Source organism: Opisthocomus hoazin, chromosome 8, assembly GCF_030867145.1.
Source record: "Opisthocomus hoazin isolate bOpiHoa1 chromosome 8, bOpiHoa1.hap1, whole genome shotgun sequence".
Taxonomy (NCBI): domain Eukaryota; kingdom Metazoa; phylum Chordata; class Aves; order Opisthocomiformes; family Opisthocomidae; genus Opisthocomus; species Opisthocomus hoazin.
The window spans coordinates 74,790,566-74,817,001 of NC_134421.1; the positions used below are offsets into that span (position 1 = coordinate 74,790,566).

The 26,436-nt window shown below is 58.5% G+C and overlaps 1 protein-coding gene across 1 annotated transcript in view; it reads right to left on the reverse strand.

Annotated features, from left to right (window-relative positions):
* Positions 1 to 26,436, reverse strand: part of SHANK3 (SH3 and multiple ankyrin repeat domains 3) — a 386,587-nt gene that overhangs the window by 185,173 nt on the left and 174,978 nt on the right. Inside the window, exon 13 of the mRNA XM_075428667.1 lies at positions 20,593 to 20,780. Coding sequence (XP_075284782.1) covers positions 20,593 to 20,780 — 188 coding nt within the window. The remainder of the gene's footprint in view (positions 1 to 20,592; positions 20,781 to 26,436) is intronic.

The window sequence follows — 26,436 nt, forward strand, 5'->3', positions numbered from 1 at the left end:
GCAGCAAGCCTGGGAAAGCCCAGAGGTGCTCGGCAACCTCGGCTGCCGGCTCTGCCCGTAATGGTGAACGACAACGACGTTGATGGGCAGAAGCCAAAGACCATTGAGTGTGAATTAGGAAGACAAATCTGTTTTCACGCAGAGCTTCCTCCAGCCTTCCCGCATTGACAGGCGGCTGGCTTTAGTGTCAGGAGCAGCAGCCTGGAGGAGGCAGAGCCCAGGTTTCACAGAATCCCAGAATGGTCGGGGTTGGAAGGGACCCCTGGGGATCCCCCACCCACCCCCTGCCCAAGCAGGGTCACCCAGAGCAGGGGGCACAGCACCGCGTCCAGGCGGGGCTGGAATATCTCCAGAGAAGGAGACTCCACAGCCTCCCTGGGCAGCCTGGGCCAGGGCTCCGGCACCCTCAGAGGGAAGAAGTTCTTCCTCGGCTTCAGCTGGAGCTTCCTCTGCTCCAGTTTGTGCCCGTTGCCCCTTGTCCTGTCGCTGGGCACCACTGCAAAGAGTCTGGCCCCGTCCTCCTGACCCCCACCCTTCAGATATTTAGAAGCATTTCGAAGGTCCCCTCTCAGCCTTCTCTTCTCCAGGCTGAACAAGCCCAGCTCCCTCAGCCTCTCCTCGCAGCAGAGATGCTCCAGTCCCCTCCTCATCCTCGCAGCCCTGCGCTGGACTCTCTCCAGTAGTTTCAAGCCACCCAGCTCCCCCGTGCAGGAACAAGAGGCCAGCCCTGTTTGGCAGCGAGCGGCCATCTGTCCGGAGCGAGCAGGGCTTCCTCCGCAGACTGAGGAACGAGCAGGCGTTGTCAGCGGGACTCGGCCCAAGGCCTCCCCCAGCAGAGGACAACGGGAGCTGACGGGGATGTCGGTGGAGCACAGCACGTCCCGGGGTCAGGTCCGCCTGACCCGCTGCTCCCCAGCCACATCCCCACGGATCAGGGCGTTGGATCTCCAGCCTGGGGGCACTGGTGTCACGAAGGAGAGGATGGTCCCTGCCCCTCCTGACTAAGCTCAAACACGTACACCCTGGCGCTGAAAAGTCCAAACAACCCACATGAAGACCACACGACAAAGGTGCCAACTTCCGACACCTTGTCCGTAAGCAGGAGGGAAGCAGTGGGGTCTGGTACTGCCTCTTCCCCGCCGTCCCGCACCACCTCGGCGGCCAGTGGCAGGGAGATGGCTGCCACTTCTGCAGAGACCCTCCCGGGATCACCTCACACCTCTCCACAGCGCTCACCAGACACCGCAGGACTTTCTCCTTAGGAGGCAGGTGTATCTCCTCGGCTGGTCTTCCTGCGCACGTCACACGAGACACACAAGGACAGAGAAGCTCCAGGGGCTGTGGGAAATCCAGCAGGATGGGAAGGGAAGGTCCCTTCTGGCACTCTGCCCCCCAGCCCCATCCAGGGCAGACAGCAGCAAGCAGGGAAAGAAGAGGAAAGACTGGTCTCCAAAAGCTCTTGTAAACTCCTACACACAGAGGACACGGCAAGGAGAAAAGTGGAAAAGAATGCAGCGGAGTGGAGGAAAAAAAGAAAAAAATTCATAGTTACCTAGTTCACGCAGCTGCTCGTCTACTGCGAAGCATGAATGAAAACGAAAGAGAAAAAACATGGGACACACGCACCAGCGGAGAGCAAAGCAGAACAACACAGAAATGAAGCGCAAGAGCGGTCTCCAGCTCAGTCACCGGGACGGGTCTGGGCAGCACCAGGGCACGGGCAGCCCGGCATCCCACAGCCCACTGATGTTGGCCCCAGCGTCTGGTTTACCAAAACCCAGAGGTCCACACACTTTCTAACCATAAAGCCTTCAGAGGACAACGCTTCTCGACTCCTCTACCCCATGGCCTCACGTCCAAGAGACAAGCCCATTCTGCAAGGCCCTGTTTGTCCAAAACAGAGAAGGAAATTCAATTTATGAAGTAGTTCATATAGGAAAGATAAAAAAAGTCTCCTCTGCTTCTTCTGCACAGGAGGGAAGCAGAAAGCGTTTTTGTTTTCCTCCTGTACAACCCCTGCTCGAATCTGGACAGCCCACAAGGTTCCCCCCCAGCCCGCCTGCCCGCCGGCCGGGCCCCCCTCCCACACCCGATGCCCGCTGTGCCGCGGCAATTCCGCACAAACCAGCACGCTGCTGGCACGGCCAGAAGCCCCACGGCACACAGCGCACGGCCTGGTCAACCTGAGCTGGTGTCCAGCAGATCCTGGCGTTCCTGAAACCCCACCCAGACAGATGTCTATGGGTTTGTCTGCTGACGTCCTCAAGAAGTTCCAAGTGATTCCACACCTGAACAAATAATCTCATCGTCACGACACACACCAACACCTGTTCTTCCACCCACTGCCTTCTCAACTGCCTGTCTTTGCTGGTTTCCCCACCGAGTTCTTGCCCTTCCTCTGGCCTACTGACGCCGAACCCTCAGGCACTGCTAAATCAAGCCCACCCTTACTCCTCTACAGCAGATGCCAACCTCTCGCACTTCGCCACCGTCACGGCCGTGCTGGAGAGCCAGTCCCGCACGGCCCAGCCCGGACGCGGCGAGGAGCTGCGCGGGGACGGCACGGTCCCTCCCAGCCCAGCGGCAGTGAAGCAGAAGGTGCTGCAGGTCAGAGCATCCCAATGTGAAGCTGGCTCCACGCTTCACCGTCCGCCTCTCCCTGCCCAGACTCTTCGCTGGGTCGTGGGCTGATGGGGCTGCCCGATGTGGCTCCCACTGCACCAGGAGAGAGAAACGTGCTACCGTAACGCTGCAAAAAGCGGCCAGAGAACATAGAATCACAGAATAGTAGGGGTTGGAAGGGACCTCTGTGGGTCATCTAGTCCAACCCCCCTGCCGAAGCAGGGTCACCTACAGCAGGCTGCACAGGACCTTGTCCAGGCAGGTCTTGAATATCTCCAGAGAAGGAGACTCCACAACCTCCCTGGGCAGCCTGGGCCAGGGCTCCGGCACCCTCAGAGGGAAGAAGTTCTTCCTCGGGTTCAGCTGGAGCTTCCTCTGCTCCAGTTTGTGCCCGTTGCCCCTTGTCCTGTCACTGGGCACCACTGAAAAGAGCTTGGCCCCATCCTCCTGACACCCACCCTGCAGATATTTGTAGGCATTTATAAGGTCCCCTCGCAGCCTTCTCTTCTTCAGGCTGAACAAGCCCAGTTCCCTCAACCTCTCCTCGTAGGGGAGATGCTCCAGTCCCCTCACCATCCTTGTAGCCCTCCGCTGGACTCTCTCCAGTAGCTCTTCATCTTTCTTGAACTGGGGAGCCCAGAACTGGACACAGTACTCCAGATGAGGCCTCACCAGGGCAGTGTAGAGGGGAAGGAGAACCTCCCTTGTCCTGCTGGCCACACTCCTCTTGATGCACCCCAGGATCCCATTGGCCTTCTTGGCAGCCAGGGCACGCTGCTGGCTCATGGTCAACCTGTCGTCCACCAGGACACCCAGGTCCCTCTCCGCAGAGCTGCTCTCCAGCAGGTCCACCCCAAGCCTGTACTGGTGCATGAGGTTGTTCCTCCCCAGGTGCAGGACCCTGCACTTGCCCTTGTTGAACCTCATCAGGTTCCTTTCTGCCCAGCTTTCCAGCCTATCCAGGTCACGCTGAATGGCAGCACAGCCTTCTGGTGTATCTACCACACCTCCCAGTTTGGTGTCATCAGCAAACTTGCTGAGGGTACATTCTAGCTCTTCATCCAGGTCGTTGATGAAGAAGTTAAACAAGGCTGGGCCCAGTACTGACCCCTGAGGGACACCACTTGTCACCGGCCTCCAACTAGACTCAGCGCCACTCATGACAACCCTCTGAGTTCTGCCATTCAGCCAGTTCTCTATCCACTTCACCGACCACTCATCCAGCCCACACTTCCTCAGCTTCCCCAGGAGGATATCATGGGAGACTGTGTCGAAATGTCCAAGAACTTGACCACAGAAGCACGCGCTTAAAGAGCAGAAAGCACACAAACACACAGTCCGTGCTTCACCTGCTCCGCACCGCCGTCCACGCGCGCTGCCCTCCTTCGCCGGGAACGCAGGACACGCGCTCCTTCGGAAGCGGAAAGCGAAGTTATCCTAGGGCACATCAACCCTACCGCAGCTCCAGCCCGGCAAGCTCACACCCGAGTCTCCCCTCCAATAACAGGTCTGTGTGGCCCCATGGCTGAAAACTGGGACATCGCTAAGGTCAAGCTGAGGCATGCAGATGATGCTGACTTGAATTAATGAAGCATTTTCTAATTCTGGAAGGTAAATAGGGACAGCTGCCAGCTCAGTGCACACCTAAATGCATTCGACTTGAATGTCTTACTAATTTAAGTAGTTTCCAAGGAAAGACAGACTATGTGTTGCTAAAATGGCATCCCCAGATTCCAGCAGGTCATGTTTAGAGGTCATCTATTCAGCCCCAGATTTGTCTGCCTGTATGTCTGGCAGGAAGACACATCTCTGCCACGTCACAGGCTTGTCCGCAGCCAAGGCAAGAGGCAAGCCCATCTCGTACTCCCGGCACGGCCTAGCCAACGATTGCCAAACCACCCCCAAAAACCAGAGCGTCACTCCATTGCCAAGGAGAACGCAGGTACCACCTCGCTTATGTGCACTTGTGGGAATGCCCCGTAGCTCTGACTAATAACCAGTTTATACATCAGTTTAGAAACAGTTTATAAAACAGTTTAGAAATCTCAGTGAGGAAAGGGGAGCACAAGGCAACTTCTTCCCAGAGGACAGAGGGTTGGACTAGATGACCCACAGAGGTCCCTTCCAACCCCTACTATTCTGTGATTCTGTGATTCTGTGACAGAGAAAAGCAGCATTCAAGGACCAAACCACGGGATTATACACGCAGTAAGAATTAAGTGCCAGGAAATGCAGAAATATCCTAAGCAAGCCTTAAAACAAAGAGGGGGAGGTTTGTTCGTTTTTCAAAACGACAGTAAGTTTGCTACCACGTTTACTACTTGTATGTCCAAGAGCTTGTAAACAGCAGCTTCGGTGAAAGCCGTGTGCGCATCCTGACCGTGCCCCACCAGCAAGGTCACACCACCAGGCACATCCCCTTCATCTGCCACCGCGAAAGAGTCCGTTAGAGCGTCAGGGCTCTGGTGTGCAAAAAGATCGGTTAACTCACACCCGTGATCGGAACTGAAATGCATTAAATCACAGCAAATCGTATTTATAAGTGGCTGCTCTTAGGCAGAATTAAAGCGAGTATAATTTCTTTTATCATAATTATAGCTTTGGGAGTGAACTGAGCTAAACCAAACGAACTATTTGAGTTCCAAGTCAGAAGCCACAAGGGCTTTAAGTGGGTAAACTGGTCTATTACACAGGGCAGCACGGATCTGAAGGGTGGGTGTCAGGAGGATGGGGCCAAGCTCTTTTCAGTGGTGCCCAGCGACAGGACAAGGGGCAATGGGCACAAACTGAGGCACAGGAAGTTCCGTCTGAACACGAGGAAGAACTTCTTCCCTCTGAGGGTGACGGAGCCCTGGAACAGGCTGCCCAGGGAGGTTGTGGAGTCTCCTTCTCTATTCAAGACCCTCCTGGACAAGGTCCTGTGCAGCCTGCTGTAGGTGACCCTGCTTCGGCAGGGGGGTTGGACTAGATGACCCGCAGAGGTCCCTTCCAACCCCTACTATTCTGTGATTCTGTGAAACACAGCTCTGGCCGGTGCAGATACCTAGGCTACCATCAGCTCTCCTGGTTACCTTCTCTAGCCAAGCCACAAAGGAAAAAACGAATTGTGGGATCGAACAAACACAAGCCTCAAAGGACCACGCTGTTGATAAGCGGACATTCAACGGCCCGCACTGCCTGTGCTGACGCTCACTACCGACAGCCAATTAACAAGAAATCCCTGGGTTCAAAAACGATGATCAAACGTTTCAGCTGAACGAGTCAGCGGCAGCCCAGCAGCAGGTCCAGGCGTCAGAGCCCAGCCGAAGCGCAAAGAAAACTCTCGTCAAGTTGAAGGCCAGCAACGCTCTGGGTGAGGCCAGCAGGCACATCAGAGCTGGTCTGATTTCTGCCAGCACACGGCCTCGCCCAGCAGCTTCTGCGCTGACGAAGCAACCCCGGGCAGATCAGAACGGGGCTGGACACCGGGCTGACAACCACAAGCCACAGACCAGGACCCGTGTCTGACTCGGCGCGTGCCGTGTGGGTCCATGCCAGGCCAAGCCTCTCCCCACAGACCCGCAGTGCGCTGGCCACAAGCTGCTCCGGAGACGCCTCTTCTGCAGCCGCCGCAGCTCATGGGAGGAGGTCCCCTCACCCTCTGGGCCCGTGACCTCGCGCGGAGCGCTGGGCTCCTCTCCAGTCACCTGCTGCAGCAGCCCCAAGCGACCGCCTCGGACGGTAACTCCTAGGAAGCTGCCGTTATTCTCACAACTAAAGATGAGCCAAATGGCATTTAGCAGTAAATCATTCTTATCATTACTTGTATTTTAGAAATAGATAATGTAATTTCTCCTCATCAACCTCCTAAAACTCTGCTGGGACATCCCATGCCTCCCGTGGATGGGATTCAAGATCCACATCCCGGGTTTAGCTCCTACATCACATCCGAGCTGAGCTCTTCCCAAGACCCCGTCCAGACTCCAGCCTTCCCTCCCCAAGGCCCCGTCTGCGCTGGCCACCGGCGTGCCGGCACGCGGAGGCAGCAGCAGCAGCTCTTGCCCAGCCTGCAGGCAGACTGCATTAGCAGCTGTCCCAACATTTCAGTCAGCCACGTCAATCACGAGCCCGCTGAGAAGGAAACGCTGCTTCTGACAGGCAGCAGGGGATCAGAGGAAAATGGTAATACCCAGACACGATTTGACAGCAAGCTTTGAACGAGGAGCAGAGCATGTGGATCGTTACTAATTCTTAATCAAGACAAGAAACAAACACACCAAGGATGACCCGTCATGCCCACCAGCTATTCCCAGCTGGCGCGCCAGCAATGCCTCTGGTTGGCCGCGATGGAGACTGCTCGGAGAGCCCCAGAGAGGCAGCCCCCGGCGCGTCTCACCGCTGTGAGACCCCAGGTCCATATTTAATCCACAAACATGCGGCTGGATCCGGAGCAAGCTGTTACTGTCAGGCACAGAGCTCTCTGCTGGCACGCTTCTTCCCCAAGCTGAGGATTCAGACTATCCAGCAAGCCTCCGTGCCAGCAGAGTCCCAGACAGTCAAACAACAGAGCTCCACCTTGGGAGCAAACTGCTAAAGTGCCAGTCTCACCTCTCGCCGGCTGGAAAGCCTTGAATAGAAACACATCTGATCTTTATGCAAAAGACACCCACCGGTAGGCTTGTTCGGCTGTTAATTAACTTCACCCTTAAAAGATTAAAGATATGAATTCGCTATTTAAATGAAGCCGTGTACGCTGAGGCTGCCATGAACGTCTGTCTCGCTCCCTGTGCGAAGCGATGCTTCGGCCACACGGAAAGCAGCCTTTCACGGGGAAAGCACGATGATCCATCAGGGAGTGTTCGGCCGGTCCCGAGAGAAGACCCATGACTTTGGCTAACACCCACCTGGGACAGGCGAGGAGCGTCAGCTTGATGGCTGCCCTTCTCATCAGCTTCCATCGCAGGACGCTGAAGACCAGGGCAGAGCACACGTTCTGGTCAGGCGGTAGACGCTGCAGTCAAACCGACCCTTGCTATGGCTGCAAGAGCCACTGCTAACGGCCAAGACAGATGAAAGACACAGCCAAAAGGCTATCTATATCTGAGCTAGTCAACAGAGAAATAGGCTATTTCAGAGCGTGATTCATCAGACTTATTTTAAATGTCTAACTTGGGATGAGATAAATTGCACTTTGGAAGAGCTATTTCTTACCGCTGACTACAGGGAGTCTAGACGAAGACCTCAGGTGTGGCTGCACACCAGCCAGCCACCCACCCGGCCATGAACCACCCCTCCCCGACCGCCTTCCAGCTCCCTGGTGCTTGGAACGCGGCGGCAGCTCTGCGTGATGGGGCGACCTGCGCGCCGTGGTCTGTCCGCGCTGGGGCCCTCACCAGTGCAGCACCCTGGTTCGGGCTCACCGCCTCCGGACCCTAGGGATGCGCTCAGCTGGGGTGTCTTCACCCCAAGGGAGCCATGACCACCTCACGAGGGGCTTCTAAATCTTCTTCTTCATCGTGCCCCTGTGCTCGGCATTGGTGGGGCCGCCCCTCGAGCGCTGCGCTCAGCGTTGGGCCCCTCGCTCCCAGCAGGACATGGAGGGGCTGGAGCGTGGCCAGAGAAGGGCAGCCAGGCTGGGGAGGGGGCTGCAGAACAAGTCCCCTGACGAGCGGCTGAGGGAGCTGGGGCTGCTCAGGCTGGAGAAGAGGAGGCTGAGGGGAGACCTTCTCGCTCTCTGCAGCTCCCTGACAGGAGGGGGCAGGGAGGGGGGGTTGGGCTCTGCTCCCCAGGACCCAGCGACAGGACGAGAGGCGATGGCCTCAGGCTGCGTCAGGGGAGGTTCAGGTTGGAGATTGGGGAAATTTCTTTGCTGAGAGAGTGGTCAGGGGTTGGGCCAGGCTGCCCAGGGCAGTGGGGGAGTCCCCATCCCTGGAGGGGTTCAGACACCGTGTGGCTGTGGCACCTGGGGACAGGGTTTAGCAGTCATGGGGGGGTTGGGGTGACGGCTGGACTTGATGGTCTTAGAGGTCTTTTCCAACCTTCATGATTCTGTGATTCTATAAAGACCCCAGACTTCAAGAGAATGCACCTTCCACCAAAGCCTCCCCTTTCCAAGGCCACCAGATCAGCCAGGTAAACCCTGCAGAAAGCTGATGAAGGGGAAATGAACCCCAGATCTCCTGCCCTTTACAGCAACAGCTCGAGTGCCACAGACAAGGAACTTCAGAAGAAAAACTTCCAGGGCTGATAAAACAGCTTGGGAGGAAAAAAACCAGGCACTTCGTAGTGGAAAACTGCTGTGCAAAGAGAGGTCCTGGAGATTGCCCACCCACCAGGACAGGCTCTCCCTGCGAGGGCACGGGGGACGGGAAAGCGCCCGATTCAAGACGGTGTCTGGCTGAGAACTGCTCGAGCGTAACAGAAATCACGACACCGGAGGAAGCCGCACACGAAACGCGGGCACGCAAGCCGTCGCGGCAGGTCACGCTGGCGACAGCGGCACAGCCCGCACGCTGCGGGGTGGCACGGACGGCAGCGAGGGAACCGGGCAGGCGCAGCGCCCGAGGGAGCGACCCGGCTGCGGCACCGACCGCACGGGGAAACCTGGCAAGCGGGAAGGTTTTGGGGGATGCGGAGGTCTGGTAGGATTGTGTGAAATATATTATGGGACATCAGCAAGGGGCTGTGGGAGTATGTAAAATTAGAGAGACAGAGACACGCACACACACCTACATATAAATATAAAATTCTCAGAATATCAAGAGGCAAATATTCTGTTATAACCTAACACAAATTTCCAGCTATTCATGTTTTTAAAAAACAAAACAAAACAACCACCAAAAAACCCACCATAAAACCACCAGCCACGAGCAAGCTCCAGCAGCGAAGAGCAGGCCATGCAGCTGCGGGGCGGCAGCAGGTCAGGGACCGCCAGGGCGCGCGGCGCGGCTGCGGCAGCCGGAGCCAGGTTCGCAGCCGGTGTGGGCTGGAGAAGGGACTGAACTACAAGGAAGAATGGCTTAACTGCTCTGCCGTGGTGTGGGAACGCGATGGCTGCGCTCGCGAGAAGGTGGCTTGGCAGCACCAAACAGCATCTGCCCGGAACTGGACTGAAGGCACCCGGCAGCCAGAGCAAACCTCGGTGCAATTTGCTTTAGGACCGAGAGGCAACGCTCGCTGTCAGCACCTGACCGTCCCGAAAGCGCATCTGGCAGACGCGGGGAGGAGAGGAGCGTGCGGTAGATGAGACATTTGTCTTTGTCCTGCTCTGCCTTTGTCAACAAGCAGAAAATGTCACCGCGTTAAGGAGAACTCTACCTTGCCAGAAGGAACCTGAGGAGGGAATAACCTTGGCTATTCTTTTGGCAAGTATGGGCTCAGCAGCCACTCATGAGGACGCTTTTAAGTTCTTCATGCTTTCAATCATACTGTTTAGCCGTGCACAAGTTGGAGACAAATTTGTCTCTGCTGTAGAATCCAGATGTAGGCAAAGCACAGGAAATGGAGAAAGACCTTCAGAAAGAGTCCACGAGCACAAATCCACCCCCCAAACACACCTTTTGAAAGACACTCTCAATGTTAAATTAAGATGATTGATTTCATATTTTCCTGCAAGAACTTGCAGCTGTAAGCACTGCAGTGCTAGAAGAGCACCCACTGCATGAAGAACATTTCTTCAAAGGACAAAGTCCATCCAAAAGCAAGATGCCAGAAAGAGACAGAGGCATTCTGAACAACCTGTTGGAAATAAGACTAAAAATAAAGGACAATTTCTGTGCCAGTCCATCTCAAGCACGTCTGTTCTCTCTGTACTTGGGTCTGGCTACTGAAGGGATGCACACAACCCAGGCACAACCACCCCAACGAGGTCTGTGGGGAACCTCCCATCTCCCTGCTGTGCAGCTGGGCTCCGGACGCAGCTGTAGATACAGGGTACCCATGGAGAAGTAAGCAGGAGACAGAGGATTTCTGCTATGGAAGTAAGAGTTTTGATGGCCTCCTGTTCCTTTGACTTGTCAACAAGGTCTCCTCTCCTACAGTGACCAGCAGATAAGAATTCTCAACAAATCACTGCAGATGCCAAGTACAAATGCTATCATTTTTACAGCAATATGCAATAAGCCAACCTCACGCTGGGTACCTACACGACTTGCAAATGGTATTTGATCCCCACACTAAACAATCTCATTTTGGTGTACTTCAGAGACACTGGGGCAACGTTACTCGTTGCTGAATACGCAAACACAAAGTTGTCGACAGAGGAAATGCTTATTACCCTTCTCTTAACAAAAGGAGAGAAGAAATTGCATTAAAACCACACAGGTGAAGAAAGAACGAAAAACCCAGAACATCACAGAGAGCAGTCATCTTGACCTAAAGGCTCTCAAAGATGTTAAAACTTCAGTGTGAATACTCCAAGGCAGCAGGGCCAAGTCCTGCGCCGAAAACAGGCCCAATAGGACAGACGGCATACCCGCGCCATATCCATTAATACAGTCTCTGTATCTTACACCGTTCTTCCTCCAGCTTGTAATTATCTCACCAGGACGGTGCTACACGTATAACGAGCTGCTTTGTAGAAAGCTGGCACTGAAAAAAGCTGGCATCTGAAGAAACTTCCTGTAAGTTTTGCAGTCTGATATTCCCTGGCAGAGGAATTTATGCTGAAGAAAACAGAAAGCGCAAGAAAGTTTCAGAGATTTGTTTTACACTGAGCAAGCAAAATGTCTCCACCCGGGTACCTGAATGGAAAAAAAACTTGGAGGCAAGTGGACCACAACAGTTCAGGCCAGTTTTGTCCTTCCTTTGTGCAGCAGACAAACCAAGATCCTGACGCTGTTCTGCCTGGCATCACCTCTAAATCCTCCCCTCATTTTGTGACTTTTTTTCTCCAAATTCTTAAGCAGCAAATTTCTTGCCAATGACACCTTGATTTCAAGAAGGGTTATTAGGTGTTAGCAGGACATTTTAAGTTGGGAAGCTCCAACAATCCAGAAACCATGCTGTTGACCTGCAACACATCTCAGTGGAAAAATCCTCTCCTAACCTCAAGTAAAGAAATTTAGCACAGCAGAAAGCAGGACTTATGACAGACAGCAGTCCCAAGAGGTTGTATAATTCTCATACCAGGCTACAGCAACCAGCCGCATCTTGGCTTCTTCCCATCTCTTTCAAAATGACCTTCCCAGCAGACAAAACAAGAAGGAACAGAATTTCCTGACCCTGGTACGAAGGAAAAGCTTCACCAGTAATTCCGATTCCCTCTCAGCCCTGAAGCCTACATGGAGACACCCTGCAACAAGCTCATTCATGGAAATCAGGATGGAAAGAGAAACACGGAATCGAGGGGGTGTGGGGAACTTTCGTTGCTAGTGATCGTAAGCACCACTCAGCGTAAGCACATGCCAAGAGACCGCCGTCTACACACAACACCCGGCCCGTGGAGCCTGGTCCATATACAGACCCAAAGAGCCCTGTCAGGTGCTGGTGGCCAACGCTGACCTCAAACAGGACAGCTCTGGAGATTAACCCCCGCTGCCAGCACGCAGCCTGCCTCCACTTCTGCGTTGCTTGGGAAGGGGCTGGGACTGCCCTGCACACAAGGGCTCCCTCCAGCCTGCAATCTGCCTAGCCCTGAATTCAGATCAACGCTGAAGAAGCCTGGACGTGCACAGCCTGATCTGTGGCAAAAATTAAACTTTAAACAGAGTGAGAAAATTTTAGGCCAGACCAATTTTTCTAGCTATAGTTTAGGATTACTAAAAATAGAGTTTGTAATGCCAACTGGTGGCAGCTTTAATAATCATAGAGGGATTACTTCTTCCGCATGTCCCCAGGGCATCTCCGTCTCTTCTCTGCACTGAAGTAGATTTTGACACTTCTTCCCATCGGATTGTCCTCATCAGATCCCACACGACTTTTTTCTTAATCCTTCACTGGTATGAGACCATCAACAGCATTCCAGAAAGCCCGTAAGACTCTAACAAGCCACTTTCCTGTCCTCCCCAGTGTCCCACCACACCCCACGGACCCACGGGATCTGATGTCCACTTCTCGCAGACTCTCAGAACATCCGGACATAGCCCTGGTGCTGGGGGCTGTCCAGGGGCATGCACCTACCCAGCAGACTGCTGATCACCTGCATCCATCAGGAAGGCAGTGTCCTCGGAGCTGAACCCCTCACACTCCTGCCCAGGCTTTCAGACTCTTTTCTTTCTTTCTTTCTTTCCAGGTCGTGCTGCTGCTGCGGGTACAGTTCAAAATCACCACAAATCTGCAGCCAGCTCCGAGCAGAAGAGACTGCCTGCCCAACAGCACTTCCCCCCAAAACACCCATTCCTGCCTGTGCTCCAGGTCTGCTCCAACCACCAAACCACCAGCGAGTGTCGCTCCCGGTGTCCTGGCCCAGGTCAACGCTGCTGTCCAGAGCTGCCCTCCCGCACAGCCCCGGAGAAACCAAACACCATCCCCGAGCTGCTGCTGCTCCATGGCTCCGTGACGGTGAGCACCGGGAGCGCAGTGCCGCGGCATCCCGACGTAAGCCAGCTCATCAGCCCCCTCCTCAAATGGGAGCCATAGGATAATCTTGGAACCACTGCACCAACTGCAATTCGAGCTGTAACTCCCCTGAAGAAATACCAAATAAAGTAGGGTCCCCTTTATCTGTGACTTACATGGGCTGTCACCAACATTTAACAAGTGGAGAGGAAAGGCAGGTATGGCTCACAGCTTAAGCTAAACACTTTTAAACATTGCTAAACTTTGTAAAGCTTATTTGCTTTAAAAAAGTAACACAGGTTACATAAATTCTGTGTTCTCTTCACCTGAAATCACTTATTCAACGCGATGCAAGATTCACCTGGACACCACCCAAGACTGCAATCACAGAGACCTATTTATTTGTAACAGAAACCAAACTGGGTTAGAGGAGAGCAGAAGGGTTGATCAGAGGTACAAAAAAATTAATTGCAAGAGAAGATTTAAAGAATGGGGCACATTGACGGCAAAGCAATGTGTATTTAAGCAGATAGAAACCACGCATACAAAACAGTGAGTGGAATTTCAGAAAACCCAAACTTCCACAGAGCATCCGAACAGGAGAACGCTTACACTGAAGAGTAACACATTCGTAACCCAGTCAGATGAGGTACTTTTCTGCAGCAGGCTAATTAGCTATCTCACCACGCAAGTGGCATGAGGAGCCGAGCGGGGACCAGCAGGAGGTCAGGTATTTACGCAGAGCACACAACAGCCAGAGACACTTCGGGCCAGACTGAGCGAAGCCCCCGGGGTGCAGCCCCCCGCCGAGCCCGGCCGGGAAGCCCCTGTCCCGCACAGCCCATCGCCCCGCGCCCCGCCATGCCCCCACCGCAGCTCGCACGGCGCGACCCCCTCCCCACGCAGACCCGCACCCCCTCCCACCGCCACACTCCTGCCGACCGGAGCGCGGCAGAGCACGCCACGGCTGTCCTGGAGCTCGTGTGGGCTTGGTGGCCAGGACCACCAGCCCTGATGGGCCATCGCTGGCTGCTTCCCCACCCTCAGCGGCCGTGTCTTGAGCAACTTGGCCTTGAAACCTCCATACATGGGACAAAACTTGGCTGAAAATGCTTAAGTGGCTTGAAAGTGAGCATGAAACTATTGGAAGAGGAGAGAAACCACAATCGCTTATGTCCAACTGCCTCAGGAGAGCAGTGTGAAAGCGGGGACCATGCAGGGACAGGACCTCACTTGGATCTAGGAGAGAAATGACACGAGCCTATGCTGGAAAAGCACCACTTGTACGTCCCGCTGACCTGAAGGGGAACAGGATCGTACCCCGTCATCTGCTCACCGCAAGCTTGGCCATGGGGTTGCCCATATCTTAACCAACAAAACCACTTATTCCAAACAAACTCTCTCAGGTCTCTGAGATATTTTAGTCAGCTCATTTTCTTTTGTCTTTCATGAGCAATTCTTGTCTCCTTCCTCTTCTATGAATCATTTTTCACAGTTTCCAACAACAACAAGAGGAAATAATTTATCTGTGTCTCAAGAAGCTCTCATTATTCCTGAAAAATCTTGTAACTTCCAAACACTGACCACTAGACAAACAGCGCAGAAGCACAGCTCCCAGGCTCCCACACCACCTGACAACCTCAGCCACCAAACTGGGATGTTTCACGCCTGGTTCCCAAACAAGGTATGGTCCAAGTCACCCTGGGGCACATGTCCAGGACTGCTGTGCTGATGGTGGAGCGCCCTTGGGAAAGCCACTGCACGGGAGGTGCACAGGAACATGGGACAGCTCTGCACTGGGCTCTGCCCTCACTCCCCTCGGCACAGGATGAGGGGTAACGACTCCTGTTCTCCAAAGGCCTGGCAGGATCCACACTCGTGCCTAACTACTTCTGAGGACCTTAGGGCTGCAGAGAACTGGAACAGCATCCATCCACCCTCACAGTCCAGTTCTCAGCAAACTCCTGATGGTGGGGTCAAAGGCGGTTTTTTTAAGCATTTCCGCCCCTAGGAGAGTTAAAGAGTTCCTCGGATGGAAAGCAAGAGCAGTCAGTGCCCAAGGGCTACAAGGGAACTGAGAAAGTGAAGCACCACGAGCTCAGCAGGCAGCAGGCTCCTGCTGACCCCCAGCTTTGCCTGGTGCTGCCCAGAATGCTCTGGAGCCAGCACCCACAGGATGAGGTGGCTTGGGCTGAAGAGACCACGGAGACAGCGGGTACCAGGAGATGCTCTGCAGCGTCAGGTGGGACACGGCTCTCACTCACCCACCTTGCTCAGAGCCAGCGAGCCCTGGGATCCCTGCTGGGTGGATCACTAAAACAAGGCCAGCAGGCAGTACTTACGACCAAGTCATTTCATTTGTTAGCAGAGGAAAAAATCAGTCTCCTTTTTCCAAACGAGGACCTGGTCATGGTGCCTTTGATGTCTCACAGCCAGATCACAGCAGCCTGTTGTGTCTAAAGGCACACCAAAAAAGGATCAAACCAGCCATGAACAATTCTTTCAGCAGTCAGAAGAGATGAAGCCTGAAGTCCGGAAGGTTCTAGAGCAGCCTCCCCTCCAGAATAGCTGGAGGAAAGCATCAGTGGTTTTAAAGGTGGAGCACGATCACTTTACAGGTGACTGTCAAGCCATGCAGGGCCAGGGTCTCCACTCGCCGACCACAAGACTCCTTCTCCGTCTGTTCTTCCGATGCTGGGAGTAAAGCGGGAGCAGCAGCCTGGCGAGGAGGCAGCTGTCTGTCACCCCTTGCTCTAGATCACCATGGGCACAGATAGTTTGAGGGGGAAGTTTAAAGCTTTGGCTTCACCTCCCAAGGTGTTACTGGCTCTGTCTCTAACCACCCGCACCTGACTGCCAGAACAGCTGCCCGGCTGCGGGACCCCACGGCCCGGAGCGAGCCATGCGTGAGCAGCCTCTCCAAATGCTGGATGAGGAAAGTCCAGAGGAAACCAGCTGGCTGAGCATCAGACACTGCAAAACCTTCCGCTAACAAAACCTATCTTCACTGTGCAACAACCACTTTACTCACCAGTAAAATAATCCCCTCTATCTAAACAAACCCCCAGCAGAACCAAGAGCTGCCACAACAATAATTCCACAAAATCATAACCACAGCCCCAGCAGTTCAGTCTGCCGTTTATTTCAGAGGGTGAGCTTAGATACTGCAGTCGGGAATGTCAATAAGGAACCACGCTAGAGAGGAAAACCTACTGTCGGATGCACATGGTAACAGTTGCTCGAGAATAACTCCTCCTAATCACAAAGCGCAAAGAAATTGGACTCCAAAGCCAGCACGCTCACAGCATTCCTAATCTCTCCCTAGTTTCCAGGCTGGAGATCCTGTCCTCGTTGTGCCTCGTCTTTGAACCATTTCTCCCCGCGACCTTGTGATTTCAGTGCTGGTGACTACTGGCTCTCCCGGTGCTCGGGGCGCTCCCATCTCATTTCATTTCTCATTACCAGTCACAAGCAGATCAAGGACAGACTCTCCTCTGCTTGAATTCTTTAGCTGTCTTACAAACGAAATAACTGTATTGATTATCACCTTTCGTCATCCAGCAGCTACCAGGACAGTCAGGGCATACGGCCAAGACAGACACCCCAGCTCTCACTGCGCTCCTGAAACCAAACCAGCTCCTGCTGAAAAGCCCCGAGGAAACTCGTCACACAACGCAAGGTTCAGCGCGTCCCTCGCGCCACCAAATCCCGTACGCGAGAGCCTGGCTCAACATCAGCACTCAGCAGAACCCTCGCAGGAGTCCGCGTGCTTTCAGCACGGAGCGCAACCTCCACACACAACCCCGGGTGAACGTTCAAGCACCCTCAGCTTCCTCTCCAGTCAGCGCACCAACAAGCAGCACTCGCTCCATAACGCAGCCACGCTTCAGGCGGGGCCGTACGCACACCCTTGCACGTTTTGTCGTTCTCCTCTCCGACAGCAGCTGCTTGCAGCCTCAGCCAGCTGAAGGCACCGAGTCCCACTGCATCCAAGGCATGCCATGGCTGTCAAGTCGCGTCACCAACACCTCTTCAGACGAGACACCGGCACCGTCGCAGCTCCCACACCAGCGATCTCCCGACCCCTTCCCCACGGAGGTCCCTTCCCACCGCACGCTCCTGCCTGCAGACAGCTCCTCACTCCGACCCGCATCGTCGGACAGGCGTCTCCCTCGGCATCGCACTCTCGGAGGGCTCCCTCCACGCAGGGCTCTCGCCCGTGCACATCCCCCCAAACGCAGCTCATCTCGTCAGGCAACGGCCTCCAGCAATTCTTTGACAACACTCCCCAGATCTGCTCCCACCCTTCCCCAAGCAGCTCTTCTGCTCATGCCCACCACGCTTCAACACTTCCCCCAGCTGCCACCTTCTCCCTCCAGGACCCTCCACCCCCAGCACCCCAACACTTCGATTCCCCAGCATCTCAGAGAGCCCCCACCCCGCTGGTACGCCCTTTTCAGGACCCTGATCTGAAGACCCCTGCCCACGGCAAGGCATCCTCTCCAGCCGCGCTCTCCCAACGCCCCTCACCGCGGCCGCCCGTCTGCAGACACCCTGGCACCCCCGTCAGCTCCAAGCAGAAGTCCAGCACCACCTCAGCCAGCGACCTTCACTTACACCAGCTCCTATTTCCCACAAGCCGGGCGCGAGAGTTCTCCCCACCACCTGAAGATCACCCTGTTTCCAGGAGCAGCCCCGAGGCCACCAAACAGGACGAAGCACGAGCCGCAGCCGCTCCGCTCGGGCTGCTGGGCTCCATCCAGCACCGTCGCTCTCCCTGTCCTGTCCGGTAACGGCCGATAGCCCTATCCCCGCAAAAATTAATCGGCGTCTTAAAAGCAGTAAATAACTGAGCAGTGCCCACCCGCGCCTCCTGGAGATCCTTCACAAGCGAGTCACTGAAGCGATTCTCTTTTAACTCCCGTTCAGCCTTCTCAGCCACGCATCACCAAAGGCGGCTGAGGGGGCCTCCCGCTCCGAGCAGCCGCTGCCCATCACCGGCCGCTCTTCCTCCCCACCCCACGGCACTTCCCACCACCTGCTGCCTCTCTGGAGATCGCGTGCAGGAGACACGCGAGCAATTGCAGGTGAACACACACGAATTAGGGATTCTGTTGCAATTACTGAGGAATGGCATCAGGACCACCTGATGTGTGATGCAAATGCATGAGGAGATACAGAAGGGTGTGATGGAAAACACGGGCAAGTGGGTGAAGGCGAGAGATGGGAAAAGCCCTTCTGACCAGAAGCCCTGTCACAGAATCACAGAATCACAGAATAGTAGGGGTTGGAAGGGACCTCTGTGGGTCATCTAGTCCAACCCCCTGCCGAAGCAGGGTCACCTACAGCAGGCTGCACAGGACCTTGTCCAGGCGGGTCTTGAATATCTCCAGAGAAGGAGACTCCACAGCCTCCCTGGGCAGCCTGGGCCAGTGCTCCATCACCCTCAGAGGGAAGAAGTTCTTCCTCATGTTCAGACGGAACTTCCTGTGCCTCAGTTTGTGCCCATTGCCCCTTGTCCTGTCGCTGGGCACCACTGAAAAGAGGTGTCCATCTATTGATTCCTCCCAGCCTCCTGGAGACCAGCCCCTCCACCCCACGACCACCCAACGTGTGGCTCCACACATCAGACGCCCGCTCGCTGCAGCCACCCCGCTGCAGAAGGCCTCACCACGGGGCACACCAGCCAAGCCACGGGCACTTGGCGTCTATCTCCTCCTCCACTCAGGGGGCGAAACCGCATCGGCGGGGGCAACAGCAAGTCTCCCTGCACCACCACCTCCACGGGGAGGACTTCTGGCACCCACAGCACAGGACCCAGAGGTGTCCTGCTCTCGAAGCAGCAATTCAGAGCACGGAGCAGCAAGCCCCGTCGCCCGCTCCCAAGCTCGGATCCACATTGCAGCTAACGCAACGAGTCAGATGAGCCACTGCTCCAGCCCGCACTGTAACAGGCATCAGCAAAAAAAGTGGAGGCAGGAAGATGAAAAGCAGACCCTTAAACTTTCTGTGAAAAACTATGGAATTAGCCCGCTTGCAGAGAAAGCCTTTTCTAATCCCCGTCTGCTGGAAGCTGACTTAGGACCTGCCGCGGGGTTTACACGCCTCTCCAGAAGCCGGCCCAGCGTAACGGGCAATGCCATGACCGCTCCGAGCCGCTCATCTCCCCGCCAGCTCTGCATCGCCGTGGCTCCTCCGCGCCTGTGCTGGGGAGCTTTGCTTAGGAAGCGCTTCCGTGCCCTCCTCAGCCCCGCTGCCCTCAGCCCGTGCCACCAGCGCCCAGCAAGAGGTGGGCTGCAACCAGGAGCCTTGCCGAAGGCCCACGGCACGAGGCAGCAGCGGCTCTCGGGGCCCCAGGCTGGGGCGCACGGGGTTCAGAGAGGTGCCCGCTTCTCCCGGGGGTCCCAGCAGAGCACGGTGCCCGCAGCCCTGTGTCGCAGGTGGGACTGACGACCCAGGGGCGACTGCAGGACTGGAGCCCCAGGGCCACACCAAGGAGCCACTGCCCCACACCGGGGGCCTGACCAGTGATGAGCACCCTGCAGCCCCACTTGGGACCCCACGGCTGGACAAGGTCCCTGCAGCCCCATGGCTCTGCCATTTCACAGCCAGGCTGGGGACCCCATGGCTCTGCCACCCCGCAGCCAGGCTGGGGACCCCACGGCTCTGCCACCCCGCAGCCAGGCTGGGGACCCCACGGCTCTGCCACCCCACAGCCAGGCTGGGGACCCCACGGCTCTGCCACCCCACAGCCAGATGAGAGCCCTGCAGCCAGGCTGGGGACCCCACAGCTCTGCCACCTCACAGCCAGACTGGGGACCCCACAGCTCTGCCACCTCACAGCCAGACTGGGGACCCCACAGCTCTGCCACCCCACAGCCAGGCTGGGGACCCCATGGCTCTGCCACCCCACAGCCGGACCGGGGACCCCACGGCTCTGCCACCCCACAGCCGGACCGGGGACCCCACGGCTCTGCCACCCCGCAGCCGGACCGGGGACCCCACGGCTCTGCCACCCCGCAGCCGGACCGGGGACCCCCACGGCTCTGCCACCCCACAGCCAGACCGAGGAACCCCACGGCTCTGCCACCTCACAGCCAGGCTGGGGACCCCACGGCTCTGCCACCCCACAGCCAGGCTGGGGACCCCCACGGCTCTGCCACCCCACAGCCAGGCTGGGGACCCCAGGGCTCTGCCACCTCACAGCCAGGCTGGGGACCCCACGGCTCTGCCACCCCACAGCCAGAAAAGAGCCCCGCAGCCAGACTGGGGACCCCACAGCTCTGCCACCTCACAGCCAGGCTGGGGACCCCACGGCTCTACCACCCCGCAGCCAGGCTGGGGACCCCGCAGCCGGACCGGGGAAGCCCCGCCGCACAGGGGTCGAGCGGCGCTGCCGGCCCCCGCCCCGCGGCCGGAGCGGGACCCCCGGGCAGCAGCAGCCCCCGGTCCGCCCCCCGCCCGCCCCGCGGCCCGGCCCCCGCCCGCACTCACCCTTGACGGCTTCGCCCCGGTTGAGCTGGATCTCGCCCTCGCCCTGCGGCGCGTAGCTCTTCACCACGATGAACTTGCGGCCGGGCACGGCGCTGTACAGCTTCCGCTTGGGCCCGCGCAGCGGGGCGGGCGCGGCGTGCGGCGCGGGCTGGGCGCCGGGGCCGGGGGGCCCCGCCGGGCCGCCGGGGCTGTAAACGAAGACGTAGGTTACGGTGCTGATGCCCGGCAGCTCGCGGCTCGGCCCGCCGCGGCCCGCGGGCTGCGCCATGGCGGGGGGCCGGCGGGGCTCAGCGCAGCCCCGGCCGCCGCGGCGCCGCCCGGGCGCGGGCTCCGGCTGCGGCTCCGGGGCCGCCGCCCGCCGCCGGCTCCATGGCGCGGCGCCGCCCGCCCCGCGCGCCGCTCCGCTGCCCCCGGCAACGCGCCGCCGCCGCGCGCACCATGGCCCGCGGCAGGTGCCGCCGCCGCAGGCCCCGCCCCCTGCGGGCGGGCACGGGGACGGCGCCGGCACGGACCGGCCGCCCCCCCCCCCCCGCCCGCCCCCGCCGCCCCGGCCCGGCCCGGCCCGCCGGGGGAGCGCGCACCGAGCCGCCCCCTGCCGGCCGCCGAGCCGCACTGCGCCGCGGGAGCGGGACGGGGGGGGCAGTGCCGGGGGAGGGGGGGTCCCGGGGGGAGGTCCCGGGGAGCGGGGCCGGGCGGGAGGGGGCAGTGCGCGGTGGGGGCTCATCTCCCGCTCCCGGGGCGGGGGGTGACAGCAGCGCCCGGTGCCCGGGGCAGTGCCGGGGGGGGTCCCGGGGGAGCGGGGCCGGGGGGGGGGCAGTGCCGGGGCGGGGGGTCCCGGGGAGCGGGGCCGGGCGGGGGGGGGGCAGTGCGCGGTGGGGGCTCATCTCCCGCCTCCGGGGCAGGGGGGTGACAGCAGTGCCCGGTGCCGTGCCGGGGCGGGGGAGGGGGTCCCCTCTGCCCCCCCGACCTGCCCGCGCCGCGCACCGCAGTCCCCCCGCTCGCAGCCCCCGCACACGGGGGGGTGCGGGGGCTTGTGGCAGGCCGCTGCCTCGCCTGGCAGCGCCCCGACCCCCACCGTCCCTCTCCAGCGGGGTGGGGGTGGGCCCCCCAGCTCCCCCCCTGCAGCCCCCTTACCCCATGCCTGCAGCCCCCAGCCCTCTCCTGCAGCCCCCCCAGCTCCCCACTGCAGCCCCCAGCCCCACCAGCTCACCCACTGCAGCCCCCAGCCCCCCCAGCTCACCCATTGCAGCCCCCAGCCCCCTCCTGCAGCCCCCCCCAGCCCCCCCTGCAGCCCCCTTGCCCCGCAGTTGCAGCCCCCGCTCGTCGCAGCGCGCCTCGACGCCAGCGCAGCTCCGCGCCCCGCCGTGTGCCCGCGCCGGCCCGGTGACGCTCCTGGCGTCGAGCGCTGCACGCAGGCTGCACGCGCGGGGCGCCCAGGCTGGCGGAGCACGGCGGGATCGCTGCGGCGCTGGGACCCCCCACGACCCACCCCGATGGCAGCGGGGGCCTGCACGGACCCGCACGCTGGCAACGGGGCCCCGCGTCGGCCATCGCGCGGCTCCGAGCGACCGCTGTGAGCCCACCCTGCCCGCGCCGTGGCACCGGCGCGGTTCTCACACAACCGCGCTGCCGACACTGCGGCACTGCCATGTTGTCACGCGACCGCGCTGCCGACGCGCCGTGGCACCGGTGCGGTTCCCACATGACCGCGCTGCCGACGCTGTGGCACTGCCATGTTCTCACACGACCGCGCTGCCGACACTGCGGCACTGCCATGTTGTCACGCGACCGCGCTGCCAATGCGCCATGGCACCGGCGCGGTTCCAACACGACCGCGCTGCCGACGCGCCGTGGCACCATGCGGTTCCCACACGACCGCGCTGCTGACGCGCAGCCACCGAGGAAGCCGCGGCCCCAGCGCGGAGCCTGCACCGCGCACCCTCCGGCAGGGTCGCGGCAGCCGCGCACCATCGCCCGCGCGTTTCCGCAGCAGCAACCTTGCGTCGCCTGTCACGTGATGTCTGGAAAGTGCGCGCCGGTCCTGGCCCAGGTGACAACGCCGGGAACAGCACCCGACGTCGCCGCGGCTCCTCCTCGGCAGCCGCACCGGGGAGGCACCGATTCTGCGGCCTGGCCCCCAGGGCGCATCTGCCATATTGATTTTGTCGCACGCTCATTTATTAATCGTGAAGGAGTTACGAAGTCAGAGTGTCTCAGGAGCCCACGTCTGTTACGTCAGAGGCACGCGCATAACAAGTTTTGTGAGCATTTCAACCATTTTTGTTTCCAAAAACACTGCTCTGCCCTGGGGAGGCCCCATCTGCAGTGCTGGGTCCAGTGCTGGGCTCCCCAGTTCAAGAAAGATGAGGAGCTACTGGAGAGAGCCCAGCGGAGGGCTGCGAGGATGAGGAGGGGCCTGGAGCATCTCTCCTACGAGGAGAGGCTGAGGGAGCTGGGCTTGTTCAGCCTGAAGAAGAGAAGGCTGAGAGGGGACCTTCGAAATGCCTCTAAATATCTGCAGGGTGGGGGTCAGGAGGCCGGGGCCAGACTCTTTGCAGTGGTGCCCAGCGCCAGGACAAGGGGCAACGGGCACAAACTGGAGCAGAGGAAGCTCCAGCTGAACCCGAGGAAGAACTTCTTCCCTCTGAGGGTGACGGAGCCCTGGCCCAGGCTGCCCAGGGAGGCTGTGGAGTCTCCTTCTCTGGAGATATTCCAGCCCCGGCTGGCCGCGGTGCTGTGCCCCCTGCTCTGGGTGACCCTGCTTGGGCAGGGGGTTTGGACTGGGGGGTCCCCAGGGGTCCCTGCCAACCCCGACCATGCTGGGATTCTGTGATTCTGTCTGGGCTCTTTTGGCAGGCTCAGTTTCAAGTAGAGGACGTTAATTAGTTTAATCATATTTCATGTTAATGCCTGCTTGCTAGCGACCCGTGTCAGCCGCGCAGCCGCTCCGGGTCCCGGCTCGACGCTGGGAACATTTCTGCCCGTATCCCCGGCTGGAAGACGTGAGGCCAACTGCCCGCAGCGGGCTCCGTGCTGCCGGCGCGCCCGGAGCGGAGCCTCTTGCCACGCCTCCACGCCCGCGGGCGACGCGCTTCCCCGCCACGTTACCGCCCCGCGCCACGCGGCACCTCGAGGCCGCCGCAGCCGCCCGCAGCCCTCGCGTTGCCTGGAGAAGCTGCAGCTGACGGCTGCTGGATCCCTGACTCGTTCCTGAGCAGCAGCCAGGACGCCGTGGCTGTTATGAATAAAACACGCGCTGCCGCGGCAGCGTTTATTGGGCAGCGAAGCAGCTTCTCGGCGTCCCCGGCGTGTAACCGCGATTTCGCCGCGCGCTGCCCGCGTCCTCCCGCTCTGAGTCACTCAGGACGCTGTGGCCAAGACGCCCGGGTGCCAGAGGAGACCGCTCCTGCGGGGTGCAGGTGGGGCACCTCAAATCAAACGTGGTCACTGCCGAGGAGCGGCAGCCCTGTCCTTTTCCGCACAGACCCTGCCCCCGGGGATCACAGAGCTTTTCTCTCCACGGTGGCCGCTCACCCGAAGCTCGTCCGTCGGAACCGCACACCAGGTCTCACTGCAGCGACCGGAGAACGACGCTGGGCAAACCAGCCCAGCAGCAGGAATCGTTCACCGAGGCACGCCGGCAAGAGGGACACGTCTGGTTTGAACGAGGAGCCTCCACGGCAGCGAGAGGACTCGTCCTCCTAACGTCACCCGCTGCCTCTGCAACCAGCAACCCGCTCCGGGAGCTGGAGAGCTGAAATCGGATTTCTCTGGAGGCTTTGCCCGGAGCGCGGAGGAGCGTGAGCAGCCTGCCGACGGCGTTCCTCCTGGCCAGGTCCTGCCGCGGGGCTGCTCGGGTTTGGTTCTCCTGCAGGTCAACGACCGCTCCAGGAACACCGTCAAAAGCCTCCACATCAGCATGGAAACCTGACAGCACCCCTCTGCGTAACATTTCTGAGCTCTCAGACCTGCTCCGCCTGTTGAAAATAACTGCCTGAGACGGATCTGACGTGTCACTTCATGTCTCCTGCCTCTTACAGACACTCCAGCCCCCGGCAGCATCCCGACTCGCTAGTGCCTGAGATGGCGATGGAGCCCTGGCCATCCACAGGGTGCCTCCATCAGAAGCAGGGTTGGGTCCAGTACGGAAGAGCTTCCTCCCGAGAGCGGGCACTTCTAATAAACCCCTCGACAAACCACAGCCATTTCTGAGGGAAGACAGAGCTCCCTTCCCCAGGCTGCTGGTAAGCTCGAGTCACCGCAAGTGAATTACCAGACCATAATCGTCCCCACAATTACTTCAGACACATCAAGCAGTCCCAGATACCCACAACGGTTGCTTTAATTTTTATGTGCTCTCAAGGGGCCGATCAGAAGAGAATCACCGTTTGTCAGGTGGGTTCTGGCTGGAGGATTCTTGTTTTAGGTTTAAACAAACCACCTCCTCCTCCTCCTCCTCCCTTCCCGGGGGAACTCCTGCCCAGCACGAGCACGGGCGGTGCGAGGTGCGGGCACGCCGGTTTCGGGGAGCGCAGCCGTGCTCTGTGCCACGGCACGGCCGTGACGGCAGGAGCAGGAGACGCGGCAGGTCCCGGCCGACGAGGCTGCGCTGGAGCTGCGGGAGGGACGGAAGCCGCACACCTCCGGGAGGCAGGGAACACACCCGGGTGTCTTGCGCGTCCTCATGGAAGTATCTGTCACGGATCCTGACTGTTCCCCCCCTTGAGGGCTCAATATAAGCTTTTTTGTTGCTTTAGGATACGGAGAGGTTTTCGCATGGGGGAACATCCTACTGCTTCAAAATCCACTATAAACTGAACCCTTCAGGAATGCCATGTATTTGGCAGCTTTCCATCTACCCAGTTAACCTGTTAGCCTTTCCTGGTAACTGTATGACTGTTAAATTGCTCTTGTCCACGAGGCACCAATCCCAAAAGCATGCTTTTTATTTTTTCTTTTTTTCTTTCCTTTTTTAAATGAGCTGTCTCTGGCGCTGGAGTTGCCTTTCCTTCAGCCACGGAAGGCAGGATTTGTAAACTACTCCTCTTGCTCCGAGAACATTTACCAGCTCCCACATACAGCTCTGCACCCACGGAGTATCTGGAGACAATCTGGGACCTTTCTGGACACACCTGTACCCGAAGCTTGGGGGAACTGTGTCCAGTTCTGGGCTCCCCAGTTCAAGAAAGATGAAGAGCTACTGGAGAGAGTCCAGCGGAGGGCTACGAGGATGGTGAGGGAACTGGAGCATCTCTCCTGCGAGGAGAGGCTGAGGGAGCTGGGCTTGTTCAGCCTGGAGAAGAGAAGGCTGCAAGGGGACCTAATAAATGCCTACAAATATCTGCAGGGTGGGTGTCAGGAGGATGGGGCCAAGCTCTTTTCAGTGGTGCCCAGTGACAGGACAAGGGGCAACGGGCACAAACTGAGGCACAGGAAGTTCCGTCTGAACATGAGGAAGAACTTCTTCCCTCTGAGGGTGACGGAGCCCTGGAACAGGCTGCCCAGGGAGGTTGTGGAGTCTCCTTCTCTGGAGATATTCAAGACCCACCTGGACAAGGTCCTGTGCAGCCTGCTGTAGGTGACCCTGCTTCGGCAGGGGGGTTGGACTAGATGACCCACAGAGGTCCCTGCCAACCCCTACTATTCTGTGATTCTGTGATTCTGTGATTCTGTGAAGAAGCAGACAACGCGTGCCCCTCAGTCCAGCAGTGAGCTGTAGCCAGCTCCCTTGTGAGCTGCACCATTCGGTGTCTCGGTAAGGGAGATCTTGCCATCACACAAGCAGTATCAGGAAGTCCACCAGGTCCTGACAGCCTGGCACCGTTGGACAGAATTTGACTGACA